Below are 15,382 nucleotides of genomic sequence, written 5' to 3'. Positions count from 1 at the left end.
AAAGCTTTTACTTGTATGACGTTTGTCTTCTCAGGTGATTTGCATTGTTATTGGGGAGGTTGAATACGTTCAAGAGACTCCTCTGGAAGCTGAATCTCTAAGGGGTACACTGTGCCAGTCACCCATCTGGTGCCTCCTCGCTTCCCACTCACCCACTTGCCTACTGTGTGAAAACAGATCTGGACCCTCAAAGAGTTTTCTTCACAGATGGCAAGGAGTTTTCAGGAAGCTGGCATGCTCTGCCCACAAAGTGTCCCAGATGAGACTTCGGGAGGAAGGGTTTTGCTTCCTGGTTCCACTGTTCATGCAGCCTGTGTGGCTTGCCAACACTAAGTCACTACACAACCCATCATGGCCAGCAGCATCCAGCCACCGGCAGCTCCCTCAGCACCTCCTCTCAGCCAACTCTTTTAGCGAAGTCCCCACAGTGAGACACTTCCCATGAACAGCGTTCCTCAGCTCCTACAAGCAAGTTCCAGGGGCAGCTGTTGAGCGAGCTTCACCATAGCCCAAAGGGACTTCTTCCCGTCCATTAAGCCACAGCCATGCCCACCAAGAAAGAGGTCAATTTAAGATGGTGAGGAAGGACTCTTGACCCATGTATTCTCTCTCAGCAGTAAGCCACAGGGGCTGCTCTTCTAACTATTTCTATTCGTTCAGAGTTCTTTCTCTCTTACTACTCTAATGTCTATTACAAAGCATACTATTTACACTAATTTGTTAGAATTATGACTACCTTTCCTAACTATATTAAAGCCAAGTACACTAATACCAAATTCATGCAAAATAAATTAACAATAACATACCACTTTTCACCCAACAGAAAGACAAAATGTGACAATATCAAATATTGGCAAAGGGGAGGAGAAAAAGAATTCTCATGGTAATAATTCAGTACAACTTTATAAAATAATTTTCTGTTATCTTAATAGTTGAAGACAGACATATGGTAATACAGTGACTCACAGTGTCAGTGCTGTGCTCACAATGTAGTACAGTGACTGGCAGTGGCCATGCTGTGCTCACAATGTAGTACAGTGACTCCCAGTGGCAGTGCTGTGCTCACAATGTAGTATAGTGACTGGCAGTGGCCATGCTGTGCTCACAATGTAGTACAGTGACTAGCAGTGACTGTGCTGTGCTCACAATGTAGTACAGTGACTTGCAGTGGCCGTGCTGTGCTCACAATGTAGTACAGTGACTGGCAGTGCCCGTGCTGTGCTCACAATGTAGTACAGTGACTCCCAGTGGCAGTGCTGTGCTCACAATGTAGTACAGTGACTCCCAGTGGCAGTGCTGTGCTCACAATGTAGTAAGTACAGTGACTCCCAGTGGCAGTGCTGTGCTCACAATGTAGTACAGTGACTCCCAGTGGCAGTGCTGTGCTCACAATGTAGTAAGTACAGTGACTAGCAGTGGCCATGCTGTGCTCACAATATAGTACAGTGACTCCCAGTGGCAGTGCTGTGTTCACAATGTAGTACAGTGACTAGCAGTGGCCGTGCTGTGCTCACAATGTAGTACAGTGACTCACAGTGGCAGTGCTGTGCTCACAATGTAGTACAGTGACTCACAGTGGCAGTGCTGTGCTCACAATGTAGTATAGTGACTGGCAATGGAAGTGCTGTGCTCACAATATAGTACAGTGACTGACAGTGCTGTGCTTGCTCACAATGTAGTACAGTGACTTGCAGTGGCCTTGCTGTGCTCACAATGTTGTACAGTAACTGGCAGTGACCGTGCTGTGCTCACAATGTAGTACAGTGACCCACAGTGGCCGTGCTGTCTTCACAATGTAGTACAGTGACTCCCACTGGCCGTGCTGTGCTCACAATGTAGTACAGTGACTCCCACTGGCAGTGCTGTGCTCACATTCTCTCAGACCTCCTTACATCTCCATACATTTGGTCTGATTTCTAAGATGAGTATTTGAATCTTTGTTGAAGGGCTCTCCTATGGCAGCTAAAACTTATTTTTATTGTGCAAATGGTAAAATATGATTATGAATCTACCCCCTCCCAGGAACAGCCTTTAGCCAACAAATAGTCTAATCTAAGGAACATAAATGCCTCTGGCTTCCCTGCCTCTTTGCATTGATAATAACTAAGTACACTTGTCCCTAGCACTTCCCTGTGGAACTGGACCTCAATAGTCCCTGTGGTAGCTGACGAGTGGCACTCTATCTGACTGCCCTTCTTCTCTCTATTGGTCCCCAAACCCTCCAAAGGTCCATGTTACATGGGTTACACCAGCAGAAACGGTTGCACTCACTAATGCAGTAGGTTTTGCAATATTTATACTAGTACTTAAGAAATTTAGTCTAAAGGTAATCATAAAGTCAGTGGCATTGTGCTTGGAAGGTAGCTCAGTAGGTGAAGGTAACTGTGGCTCAGACAGCCTGAGTTTGATCCCCAGGACTGACATGTTGGAAAGAGAGAATCATTCCAACAAGTTATACTCTGACCTCCACACAACTCTCTTGGTCTGTCTTTTTGTCTGTCTCTGTGTCTCTGTCTATTTCTGTCTCTCTCTGTCTATTTCTGTCTCTCTGTCTCTGTCTCTGTCTGTCTCTCTCTCTGTCTCTCTCTGTCTCTCTCTCTCTCTCTCTCTCTCTCTCTCTCTGTCTCTCTCTCTCTCTCACACACACACACACACACACACACACACACACACACAATAAATTTTTTAAAGACAGTGGAGTTAGTTTACTGCTGTAAAAACACAATGATGTGCTAAAGAAAGAAAGCTATCTATTGATTCTGGTGCAGTGTGAATGCCAGAGACTTTTAAAAACATTTAAAGAAACGGGTGGATGTCTGGTCATGACCTCTCATGGGTTTTCTTCATAGCCCTCAAGTCATATGCTAAAAATAACATTAAAAAACAAACAAACATACAAAAACAGTGGACACCTGAGAGTTAGGAGGATTCTAATCACATGTACTTTAGAACCCAGATCAGCATATATTTTTTTTGAACCTTCCGAGCCTGTGTATTTCAAAATCCAGGACTGGACAAAAAAATGACTTCTGACTTGAAGGGGCTACTTGTCCTTTGGCCATAGCAAACAAAACACCAGAACTGAGTTAAATAGGTTTAATCAATTAATGAATGTTGGCTACAATAATCATGCTTCCAAAATCCATGCAACTCATGTACAATAATGGAGAATATAATTTAAAAAGCCCTAAATGTCTGAGAATTAAGAAACAGCAGCTTCCTATGTTACAAAGTCATCTAGAAAACATTTTAATTGACTCATTCTAAGATAACAACCTACTAAAGTTTATAAGGTGAAGATAAAATAGCAGAAGTTATAGCTTTAAACATAAGTATTAGAAAACTGAAAAACAATTATATAAATTGTAACTCAAGAAACTAGAAGAACACATTCAAAAAGAAGTAAGGAATGAAATGGTAAAAGAAAAATAGAAATTCTCAAAATAGTAAAATCATCTCAAAAAGAAAGACCTGTAGAACTAAAAAGTATTTCATATAGAATAATAGTTGTTAAACTCCTAACAAACTTGTCAAGAAAGGAAAAAAAATATATTAGTTATCGAGAAAGAAAGGGAACATTATTATTACTAACTCAATAGAAAAAAATAAGGTATTAAAATTTTCCTGTCAGTTAATTTGATGGTTTAAATAAAATAAGGGGAAAAAAGTCTTTAACACTCAACTTGGCAAAACCAACAACAGAGAAATGGGAAATCTAAAAAGCCCTGTATCTGCTAAAGAAGTTTATAAGTAACAACACGGCACCAAAGTACCTGTGAGCACAGATGGCTCCATTGGTACAATTTTTCCATCACTTAAATGAGAATAATAAAAATGTTTTGCAATTTCTCTCAGAGATTAGAGAAAAAAGGAATTCATGCCAACTTATTTAATAATGTCAGGATACTCTGCTCAAGATGACAAAACCTGATGAGACTGTTCCAAGAAATAAACATTACAGATAAGCAGTGCACACACGCACACACGCACACACACACAAAAAAAAAAAAAAAAAAAAAAAAAAAAAAAAACCTCAGCAAAATGTCAAATTTAATTAATCATTAAATAAAGAATAACAGAACAATATTCCCGACAGAAACATGTCAATGTGAAGATCTGGAAACTTAGGAAGGGCACTCCTTGAAAACCAGAAGAAAACTGACAGCAGGTTTTCAAGAACTGGGCCAGTGAAAGCTCTGTGCAGGTGCACACCATGGAATTTAGGAAGCCCCGTGAATGCCTAAATCAGTCTACATGCCCAGAAAAGACCTCAAGGGACTCTAAGATCCGACTCCCTCTTGTCATTAGGCTCAGAACAAGCAGGAATGAGGGACAAGGAGAATCTCAAACACCTTGGCATCACTCTAGGTGTACACAAAATCTGCAAAGACTCAGATCTCATTATTCCTTGGCCCCAGGTAACCATGGAAATCACCTTCAAAACAGTAGCAGCTGGCCACAAGGTAAGGAAATGGTGACACCAGAGAGTTCTCCAGTTCCTTGACTGTAGTTTAAAACATTCCCCTTCCTTCCAAAGAGGCATACTCTAGAGAACCACCATACCCTTTCCTCTCTTGCTTAGAGGAGGAACATGAAGGAAGTGTTTTCTCCTCACTACACAACAGGAACACCTGAAGCTACCTGTGCTGCCCTATTTTGTTCACTTTCAGTAGCACCACAAGGATTGCTAGGGCAATATACTCACCACACCCCACAGTAAGAACTCACTCACTCCTACAGTAAGAGCCCATTCACACCTACAGTAAGAGCCCATTCACACCTACAGTAAGAGCCCATTCACACCTACAGTGAGAACCCATTCACACCTACAGTAAGAACCCATTCACACCCCACAGTAAGAACTCACTCACTCCTACAGTAAGAGCCCACTCACACCCACAGTAAGAGCCCATTCACACCTACAGTGAGAACCCATTCACACCTACAGTAAGAACACTCACCACACCCCACAGTAAGAACACACTCACACCCTACAGTAAGAACCCAGTCACACCCTACAGTAAGAACCCAGTCACACCTACAGTAAGAACACTCACCATACCCCACAGTAAGAACACACTCACACCCTACAGTAAGAACCCACTCACACCCTACAGTAAGAACACACTCACACCCTACAGTAAGAGCCCACTCACACCCTACAGTAAGAACACACTCACACCCTACAGTAAGAACACACTCACACCCTACAGTAAGAAAACACTCACACCCTACAGTAAGAACCCATTCACACCCTACAGTAAGAGCCCACTCACACCCCACAGTAAGAACACACTCACACCCTACAGTAAGAACCCATTCACACCCACAGTAAGAACACACTAACACCTACAGTAAGAACACACTCACCACACCCCACAGTAAGAACCCACTCACACCCTACAGTAAGAGCCCACTCACACCCTACAGTAAGAACCCACTCACACCTACAGTAAGAACCCATTCACACCCTACAGTAAGAACCCATTCACACCTACAGTAAGAACACACTCACCACACCCCACAGTAAGAACACACTCACACCCTACAGTAAGAGCCCACTCACACCCTACAGTAAGAACCCACTCACACCCTACAGTAAGAACCCACTCACCACACCCCATAGTAAGAACCTACTCACACCTACAGTAAGAACCCATTCACACCCTACAGTAAGAGCCCATTCACACCCTACAGTAAGAACACACTCACCACACCCCACAGTAAGAACACACTCACACCCTACAGTAAGAGCCCACTCACACCCTACAGTAAGAACCCATTCACACCTACATTAAGAACCCAGTCACACCCACAGTAAGAACCCACTCACACCCTACAGTAAGAACCCACTCACACCCTACAGTAAGAGCCCACTCACACCCTACAGTAAGAACCTATTCACACCCACAGTAAGAACACACTCACACCCTACAGTAAGAACACACTCACACCCTACAGTAAGAACCCAGTCACACCCACAGTAAGAACACACTCAAACCCTACAGTAGAACCCACTCACACCCTACAGTAAGAGCCCACTCACACCCACAGTAAGAACCCACTCACACCCTACAGTAAGAGCCCACTCACACCCTACAGTAAGAACCCACTCACACCCTACAGTAAGAACCCACTCACACCCTACAGTAAGAGCCCACTCACACCCTACAGTAAGAACCCATTCACACCTACAGTAAGAACCCACTCACACCCTACAGTAAGAACCCACTCACACCCTACAGTAAGAGCCCACTCACACCCTACAGTAAGAGCCCATTCACACCTACAGTAAGAGCCCACTCACACCCTACAGTAAGAACCCACTCACACCCTACAGTAAGAGCCCACTCACACCCTACAGTAAGAACCCACTCACACCCTACAGTAAGAGCCCACTCACACCTGCACTAAGAACAATTTTCTTTCAAGTCCCTCAGTCTCTTAATTCTTCCAACCATCACCTCAAACTGTTGCCATTACACTTTCAATTTATTCACAACCTAGAATTGCTCTAAATCACAAGTCTTAAAACTCCAAACCCATAGGTGACCACGAACAACTAGTTTTCAATTTATTCATTTACTTCTCACTCCTAACACCCTTATGCTGCCACTTTGTGGAGATCTCCAGAAATTAAGTAACACATAATTTGTAATATGCCTTCTATGTTTCAAACCATTAACTTTTTAAGACAGGTCATTGCTCTGTAGCTCTGGCTAGCCTAGGACTTGCTGCATAGCCAAGCTGGTCTTGCAAATCATGAAAACCCTCCTGCAGCAGGATTGCTGTGATTGTAACTGTGAACCACTACACCTAACTATCATTAAACTACAATACTCTGTTCTTGAACTAAGAACCAGAGATATATGGGTGCCTAAATCCAGAGCCCAGCACCCATGTTTTTATAAATAAATAAATAAATAGATAGATAGATAGATAGATAGATAAATAAATAAATAATAAAAAATAAAAAACCTGGCATGGCTGCATGGGCTATTTTGTGGGCAAAGACAAGAGGATTGCTAGTGCTTGCTGGCCCACAAGCACACACTACAATGCCCAGCTTTTGTGTGGGTTCTGAGAACTGAACTCGGATCCACATACTTGTAATGGCAAGCACTTTTCCTATCTGTCCAGTCAGAGGTGTTTCTTAAAACAGATTTTCTAGCTGAAACACCATTACCAGTTTGTTGGATCCCTTTTTGTTGTTTTACATTTGTTGACAAATACTAGTTTTGGTGATATTTTATTTTTGAACCCCAATAAAGCTTATCTAGGGATCAGAGGGGAAAGACGGCCACTATATTAAACATACAGGTCAGGCAGTGGTAGCACACGCATTTAATCCTAGCACTCAGGAGGCAGAGATCTATCCAGATCTCTGTGAGTTCAAGGCCACACTGGGAACAGAGCCAGGCATGGTGGCACACACCTTTAATCCCAGCACTAGAAGTGATAGTGCTGGGCAGAAAGAGGAAGTGATGGAGCTGGGTAGAGAGAGGAAAGGAGATGGAGGGCACAGAAAGGCATACAGACATGGGTATATAGGAAGTAGCTCTCTCTGGAGGTTGAGGAGTTGGTAAGGTGAGGTTGGCTGTGGCTTTTTCTATTCCTCTGATCTCTCAGTTTTCACCCTAATATCTGGCTCAGGGTTTTCTATTAATAGACCATTTAGCAATTCGCCTTACACTGGTTGTACATATTTCTGGAGTATATGATGTTTCAACACAAATACACACTATGGAGATGTTGTATATGGCTAGCTGGAAATGCTCACTAGAGATTACAATCCAGCACTGGGGAGGTAGAGACAGGCAGATACCTGGGACGCATTGGCCATTCAGCCTAGCCTACTTGGTAAGACTATCTCAACCACAAAAAAAAAAAAAAAAAAAAAAAAAGGTGGACAGCACTTGAGGAACAATACCACAATACCAGCATTATCCTCTGGCTTCCATGTCAATGTACATACATGCACATATGCCCACACACACATGTGCACATACCCACACAAGCAAAGCACTAATTAATGTACTTTACCCCTCACATATTTATCTTCCTGTGTGATAAGAACATTTAATTACTTTTAGTGGTGTTAAATATACATTTACAACCATAAATCACCTTGCTGTACAAGACTACACCAAGACTCCCTCCCATCTAACTGAAACTGTCCACATCATACCCTTCGCCAAACATTGCCCTTTCCTCGACCACCCCATCACCCTCAACACCAGCCTACACACTGAGTCCAATCAGGGGCTATTTCTCTTTCCACTCTGGGTTTATTCACTTACTGTAATGTTCTTTACATTGCAAATGACACAGCTCCCATTCAGCCTCAGTACTTCATTGTGCATAGACGCCACTTTTTTAGACCATTCATCTGTTGATAAGCACTTACATGCTCCGCAAACGTAGGAGTAAAGACACATTGCCAAAAGTGGAACTGCTGAGTCACGTGGTAAATCTAGTTCCATTTTTTTTTTAAGAACCTTCCCTCTATTTCCAAAATAGGTGAAATAATTTACATTTGAACTAAAAATTTTTCCATTTCTTCACATTGTAGCCAACACTTGCTATCTTTCATCTTTTTAATAATAGCTTTCCTAACAGGTGTGAAGTAATTATAGTTTTAATTTGCATTTCCCTAATGCATAGTGATGTTGAACATAAAGTTAATGTATTTTTGGCCTTTTGTATGTCTTAAGAGAATTCTATTCAAGTCCTTTGCCTGCTTTTAAATCGGTAGTTTTCTTGTTAAGTATTTGAGTTCCTTAATTTGGGTAAGCATCCCAAATGTATGATTCATGAATATTTTTCCAATCGGTAGTTAATTTTCACTCTATGAGTTATTACCTCTTGCCACAGCCTGCGCAGTTCAGGTCTGAACCCGACTAGACGTGATGAGGGATGGAGAAATGACAGACACACAGCCACAGGTGCAGGAAAGCTGGGGTCAGATGGGCTTTGCACACCATGATGGAGTGGCGCCTATACTGCCACAACCCAAAGCCTCAGGGTTCATCACGCAGAGTGCAGATGGGAGAGCTTGGCTAGTCTCCACAGGTGTCCGTGGGCTGTGAGCAACTGGACAGAGGGAGCTTCAGGTGCCACTTTTGTACACACTGATCAACCGTTCTCACTTAGATCCCCAAGGAAAGCTTTACCATCCCTCTGAGCTTCGCTAGCAGAAGACTCTGCCACTCCCATGGGGCTGTGGAGTCCTTGGCATGGCCACACCCATATCCACAACACACATTCACTCAGAACTTAACTCACTCAGGGCTTCCTCTGCTCCCTACAACCTCTGCTGTGCAGAAACTTTTAACTTTATTCATCTCCCATGTCTGTTTATTTTAAGGCCGGTGCTCTTGGCGTCATATATAAGAAGTCATCTGAAACTCCTATCGTGGAGTTTTAAGTCTGACACATCTTTGGAGAGTTAAGAAAAGCCCAGTCTGGAGGGCTTGACTGGTGTGCTGTTCGCTGTTTTTTGTTGTTTTGTTTTGTTTGACTTGACACAAGCTAGGGTCATCAGGGAAGAGGGAAATTCAATTGAGAAAACGACTCCATCAGATTGGCCTGCAGGCAAGTCTGTGGAACATTTTCTTGACTTATTATTGGTGCAGGAGCATCCAGCCTGCTGTGGGCAGTGCCACACCTGGGCAGGTGGCTGTGAGTTGTAAAAACAAGCAGGCTGAGCAAGCCAGTGAGCAATTTTCTTCCATGGCTTCTACTTTAGTTCCTGCTTCCAGGTTCCTGTCTTGGGCCCTTGTCCTGACTTCTCTCAAAGACCAGTGAGGCTTGGAGTTTGGGGGTGGAACACCTTCCCTCCCCAGGCTGCTTTTGGTCATGGGGTTTATCTCGGCACCAGGGACCCTAAGACAAGAGGTAAATTGTACCAGACACTTAGTGAAGAAACAATGCGAGTGCCACAAAACTCTCCCAGCAAATGAGGGTGATTCTATGAGGTCCGCATTATATACCCACACACCCACCCAAATTAAAAGTAAAGAAAGTAAAAGACAGCCCCACCCTGGTGGAAAATACTTCCAAATGATCACGTACTATCCAGTAAATAAAAGAATTCATAAAATGAAAAATAAGGGGAAAATTTAATGTGGAAAGATGTGAAAGTTTCCTCACTAAAGGAGACAAACAGACTGGCTACAAGTAGGCAAACAACAAGGTATCATTAGTCATTGGGAGGTGCAAAGTGAACCCATGAGAGGGCTTAGCAGGGAAGGCTGCTCATTCCCCGACAATGCTGACAACCTGAGCTCCATCCCAGAACCCCCATGGAACGGACTCTTGCAGCAGTCACATGACCTCTACATGTATTATGGCAGGTCACGTGTGCACACACACTCTAAATGAATGTTTAAAAAAGGACCAACGATGTATCACTTATCTATTAGAATTGTTACAATTTAAATGGACAAGTATTGAGTAGGATGGAACTAACTAGAACATTCGAATACTACTTGGGAAAGTAAATGCTTATGTTCACTCTGCAAAATAGTTTATACATTTAAAAAATTAAACCTGTGGGGCTGGAGAGATGGCTGTGCAGTCAGGAGTGCTGTCTGCTCATCCAGGATCCAGATTCAATTTCCAGCACTCACATGATAGCTCATAACTGTCCTTAACTCCAGTCCCAGAGGACATGCCACCCTCTTCTGGCCTCCAGGGACACATAACACTCATCCCCATAAAATAATTTCTTTAATTTAAAAACAACTAGTCATGCATTTAGCAGATGATCCAGCCACTGCACTATTTGGTATTTCTCCTTAAGAAATGGACATGAAAGGGGGTATTAAAAATGTCTGGGTGTGATTGCTATTTTTATGATCATTATTACTATGACAGATTCAGAGATACATACATAAAACAAAACTTCCCAAATATTACACTTTAAATAAGCAGTATATTACAAATTATGGATCAAGGGCTAGAAAAACAGATCAGAGGTTACAAACACGTAAGTGCTCTTGCAGAAGAACTAAGTTCAGCTCCCAGTACCCTAAAGGCTACAAGCTCACAACTGCCTGTAATACCGGCTCCAGGGGCTCTAGAGACCTCCTCTGGACTCCTTGACTTATACATGCATGCACACGCACAAATGCACAGGCACATACTATGCACATATACTCATGCACACATACACACACATGCACACACACTACACATACATGCACATACACACATATGCACGCATACATACACCACATAATGTAAAAAGTAAAAATAATTTTTAAATTACAACTCAGCCTAGCACTTGAAGAGTATATGTAATGCCTTGAGTTTAATGTGTGGGACCACAAAAAAATAAAATAAAAAATAAAATTGTAAATAAAAAATAACTAAGTACTTTGCTTTGAAAGCACTAAGGCGGAAAAACTTTGCTATATCAGTATACAGCAAGATGTGACATAGGAGTCCGAAAAGCCTCCGCTAGAAACCTGTAGTTGAGCTAAGATTAGAAGGTTCAGCAGTAATTACCCAAGCAAAGACTGGATAGGAAGAGTTCTGAGAAGTGAGGGCTGTGGAAAATACCCCGAGGCTAAAATGAAATCACAAGAAAGAAGCATAGCCATAAATCAAATCTATTTAAGAAGCTGGATAATGGAGACAAAAAAAGCAACCAACTTCACAAATTTAGACTGAAACAGTCCATTTAAATTATTTTAAATCCCCACTATGTGAGTACGTATTTTAACTCAACATGAGTGTGCTCTAGTGGCTTAGGCCAGGTAGAGTGGCACACACACCTTTGTACCAGCACTTGGGAGGCAGAGGCAAAAGATCTCTGTGAGTTTGAGGCAAGCCTGATCTACACAGTGAGTCCAGGACAGCCAGGGGTGTATAGAGAGACCCTTTCTCAAAATGGAAGCGGGGAAAAGTAGCTTAAAAAAAAAATTGCAAATTTTAATCCTGCCTCTTCTATTATATATAGAAATATAATTCCAGCCAGGCAGTGGTGGCACAGCTTTTAATCGCAGACAGAGAGGTAGGTGAATCTCTGTGAGTTCATGGCCAGCCTGGTCTACAGATAAGTTCCAAGGTAGCCAAGGCTAATTATACAGTGAAATCCTGTCTCAAAAAACAGTGGAAAAAAAATCCATTATAAATATGTGAAATTCAGAATCCAAATATGACTAGCATGAAGGTCTAAAAGTTATATATGGAATAAAGTGAATGATTTTTTAAAATAGCCTATACAAAAAAGTGCTTATAACGCTATATTTACAAATAATTCACATTAGTGAATTATTTTCCAATATCTGATTTACCAAAGAGATTAGAGTGATAAGTACCAAAGCTACAGAAGGAGAAAATGTCTAAGTTTCAACAAAAAATATCAATTTTTATAAGTAAAAATTTCAACTGCTCTACAAAGATAATTTAACCAGCTTCTAATAAAAATATGTCATTTATACAGGTAAATTATACAGGAATGTTTTCCAGCATAATATTACACAATGCTACTCAAATATAATTCCAGCTAAAGTCTACCATAGTCTTAATTACATTTCAAACTAGCATTGTGCTTCCTAATAAGACTTAGGTAACATACCGACTAAATGCGACACCTGCTTACCAAGATTAATCAATCACTGTTCACGACGATGTGTAAGGCTGCTATCACTAAGCTTAGTAAAGACTTCCCCGACACTTGGTGAAGGGAGAATGTCAAGTTCAGTTCTTTCCCAGTACATTACTTCAAACGCTAGAAAACAGGTTTCAAACAAACCTTACATAGCTCACAAGGCACTTTACCAAGAATAACCATTTCCTTCTAAATGACTGTATTCTTTAACATTAAATACACCTCTTTTGAGAAAACACAGATTTGTAGTACTTTTACCCTAAAAACTGGGATTTCATAGAAAAATTAAGTCAAATTTATCAAGAGCACAAGGAATCGTCATTCCCAAGGATGAATATCCAGTAATAAGTTCAGGACTTATCATCTATCTACACTGAAGTCCACTCTCCTTCCACTCGATAATGTGTTTGGTTCATGAACATCTCCCAGTGTTACATGGTCTACTTTTCACTTGATCTGTGTGATCTCTCTTACTAAGTGGGACAGCATGCAAGTTAAGTCACAGCGTGCTGACCTAGCTTTCACAAGTGTCTCTACTACAACACACAGATGTTGGATTGAAAGTCTCAGAACTGGAGCACTGGATATCCTCCTTAGACAAATGGAGCAAATTCACCACCACAAAAACCCAAACCCATTAGTTACATATGGATCAAACAATCTTCCTGTTTTGTAGAAAAAAAATGTGAAAAATGAATGTAACCTTTTCCTTTTTGGTTGCTCCCAGCATATACATTCAAGATTCTGTTAATAGGTGAATGGGCAGCCAAAGGAGATAAGGCTACTCACGAGGCAGAATTCAATCAGATCTCTTGCTCATTGTAAAACATTTCTAAACTTTTAATTGGCATTGCTCTCAAATATTTTTAAATGCATTCGTGAAACCTGCATATCAATTTCTCAAACTCTGAGCCCTGGAAACACACAGACCTATGACTCCAAACAAGTTTTACGAAACAACAAACGAAATAGGAAGATCTACTTTAGTTTGGAACGTGTCATTTAAAAAAAATCTTGACACTGAATAAAGGGCATTGTTCTAACTAGCAACAGTAAAAATGTGGAAAAGAGAGTTAAGAAAAAATATGCTGCGATTGAAACTCCAAAGAAACTATCCTGGAATATATTAATAATGTGAGTCAAATCCGTCCTGACCTTTGCCTCAAAGCCAGATATTTCACCCAGATTTTGCTATCATCTTCACAACAAATACTAGTCATCTACATAATATAATTTCACAGCCACAAACAGCCAGCAATCTTCATGTTAACTATCCAGGAAAAGCTGTCTAAAACTGCAGGTTGTCAAGAGGACTGGACTAAAGGCCTCAAGAAACTTCTTTGCCTGCAGCCATCCTTCTTTTTATAGAAGAGGGCAGAAATCTAAGCATCAACCAATAGGGAGAAGTATCTTCACCCCCTGGGACTCACACTCCTTAGCACCTTAAGCTTCAGAAAAACCAAACCGAGGTTCCCATACAACTGTCAAAAGCCACTCACTCCAAGCCTGTCCTACCAAACTCAACATCTCTACAAGTGCATATTCTGGAGTGAAGCTGGCTGATTTGGAATCACGACTCAGCACTTTCTGTGTATCCTTGATGGAGCTAACTTGAGTAAATTTGCTGCCTGGATTTCCCTCTATAGATCCTGCCTAGGAAGCATGGAATTCCAGTAAGTTATAGACTTGTGGGGAATGAATAAGATGACCAACCAGAGCTCAGAACAAGGTACAGAACATAGCATGTCCATGGTAAACCCTATTTACCACACTCGATGATTACTAAACTGTGAGGCATGCCCTATGACTAGAGGCGAAGGAGCTGGGCCACAACTTTAAACCTTTACACCTCTCAAGTCTCACAGTGTTCGTGGGTTTTCATGCGTTATTTGCACCGTTTCTGACAGAAAAGATACTGTCCTAATTGGTGGAGTTTGGCACCCTGACTGCGAGTAAGAAGAGGTTGACAAGCCGCGGAAAGCACCGAGTCAGCCAGGGCTGGGCGCCCGCCGGGCTTCCCCGGGGCAGCCTGAGGCTGGAGGGGTGCAGCGCGGGCCCCTCTCCCGGCCGCTCCTAGCACTAAGAGCGGGGGACCCCGAGGTCACAGCACGACAGCGAGCGACAGCAGGAGGGGCTGGGGTTCGGGGTCCCGCGATGGCACTTACTTGAACCTGCCCTGGCAGTGCTGGCACTGGTCCCCCACCCAGCCCGGGTCGCACAGGCAGGTGGAGTTGACACAGCGACCCGAAAAGCAGGAGCCAGTCCTCTCGCAGGGCTTGGACTGGGACACCTGAGCGTAGAGCGCCAGGTAGAGGAAGCCATAGCACAGCAGCCAGCTGGTCCCGTCCAGCAGCAGCCAGGAGGAGGCGCCCCCGCCGCCCGCCGGCCGAGCCCTGCACAGCCCCGGGGCGACCGGCTGCGGGGCACCCGAGCGGGCCCGGCCCCCCGGCTCCATCTTCCCCGGTGCCCCGGGCCGGCGGGGCTGCGCTCGCGGGCTCGCACTGGGATGCCGCCGAGGCGGGATTCCGGCCGCAGACGACCTCTCCACCACCGCCGCTCCTCGGCTCCTCAGCGGCGCCGACCCCCGTCCCGCGGTCCGGTCCCGGGCGACGGATCCCAGCCGCGGCGGCCCCCGATCGGCTGCCTCCGGCCACGCTGGGGCATCGCCGCCCGCTCTCCTGACCTTGTCCTCGGCGAGCCGAACCCCGCAGCCGCGGCAGCTCCGGGCAGAGGAGCAGAGAGCCGGCGGAGCCCCGCGCTCCG

The 15,382-nt window shown here is 43.4% G+C and overlaps 1 protein-coding gene across 2 annotated transcripts in view; it reads right to left on the bottom strand.

Annotated features, from left to right (window-relative positions):
* Atrnl1 (attractin like 1) overlaps positions 1–15,133 on the bottom strand; it is a 577,179-nt gene extending 562,046 nt beyond the window's left edge. For both annotated transcript variants that reach the window (XM_036173756.1, XM_036173764.1), the window contains exon 1: positions 14,785–15,133. In XM_036173756.1, coding sequence (XP_036029649.1) covers positions 14,785–15,074 — 290 coding nt within the window. In that variant the 5' untranslated portion in view covers positions 15,075–15,133. The remainder of the gene's footprint in view (positions 1–14,784) is intronic.
* Positions 15,134–15,382: the final 249 nt, after the last annotated feature.

This window comes from Onychomys torridus, chromosome 1 (genome assembly GCF_903995425.1).
Source record: "Onychomys torridus chromosome 1, mOncTor1.1, whole genome shotgun sequence".
Lineage (NCBI taxonomy): Eukaryota > Metazoa > Chordata > Mammalia > Rodentia > Cricetidae > Onychomys > Onychomys torridus.
Note: the sequence above shows the minus strand (reverse complement) of the source record. Positions and strands in the feature narration are given on the sequence as shown.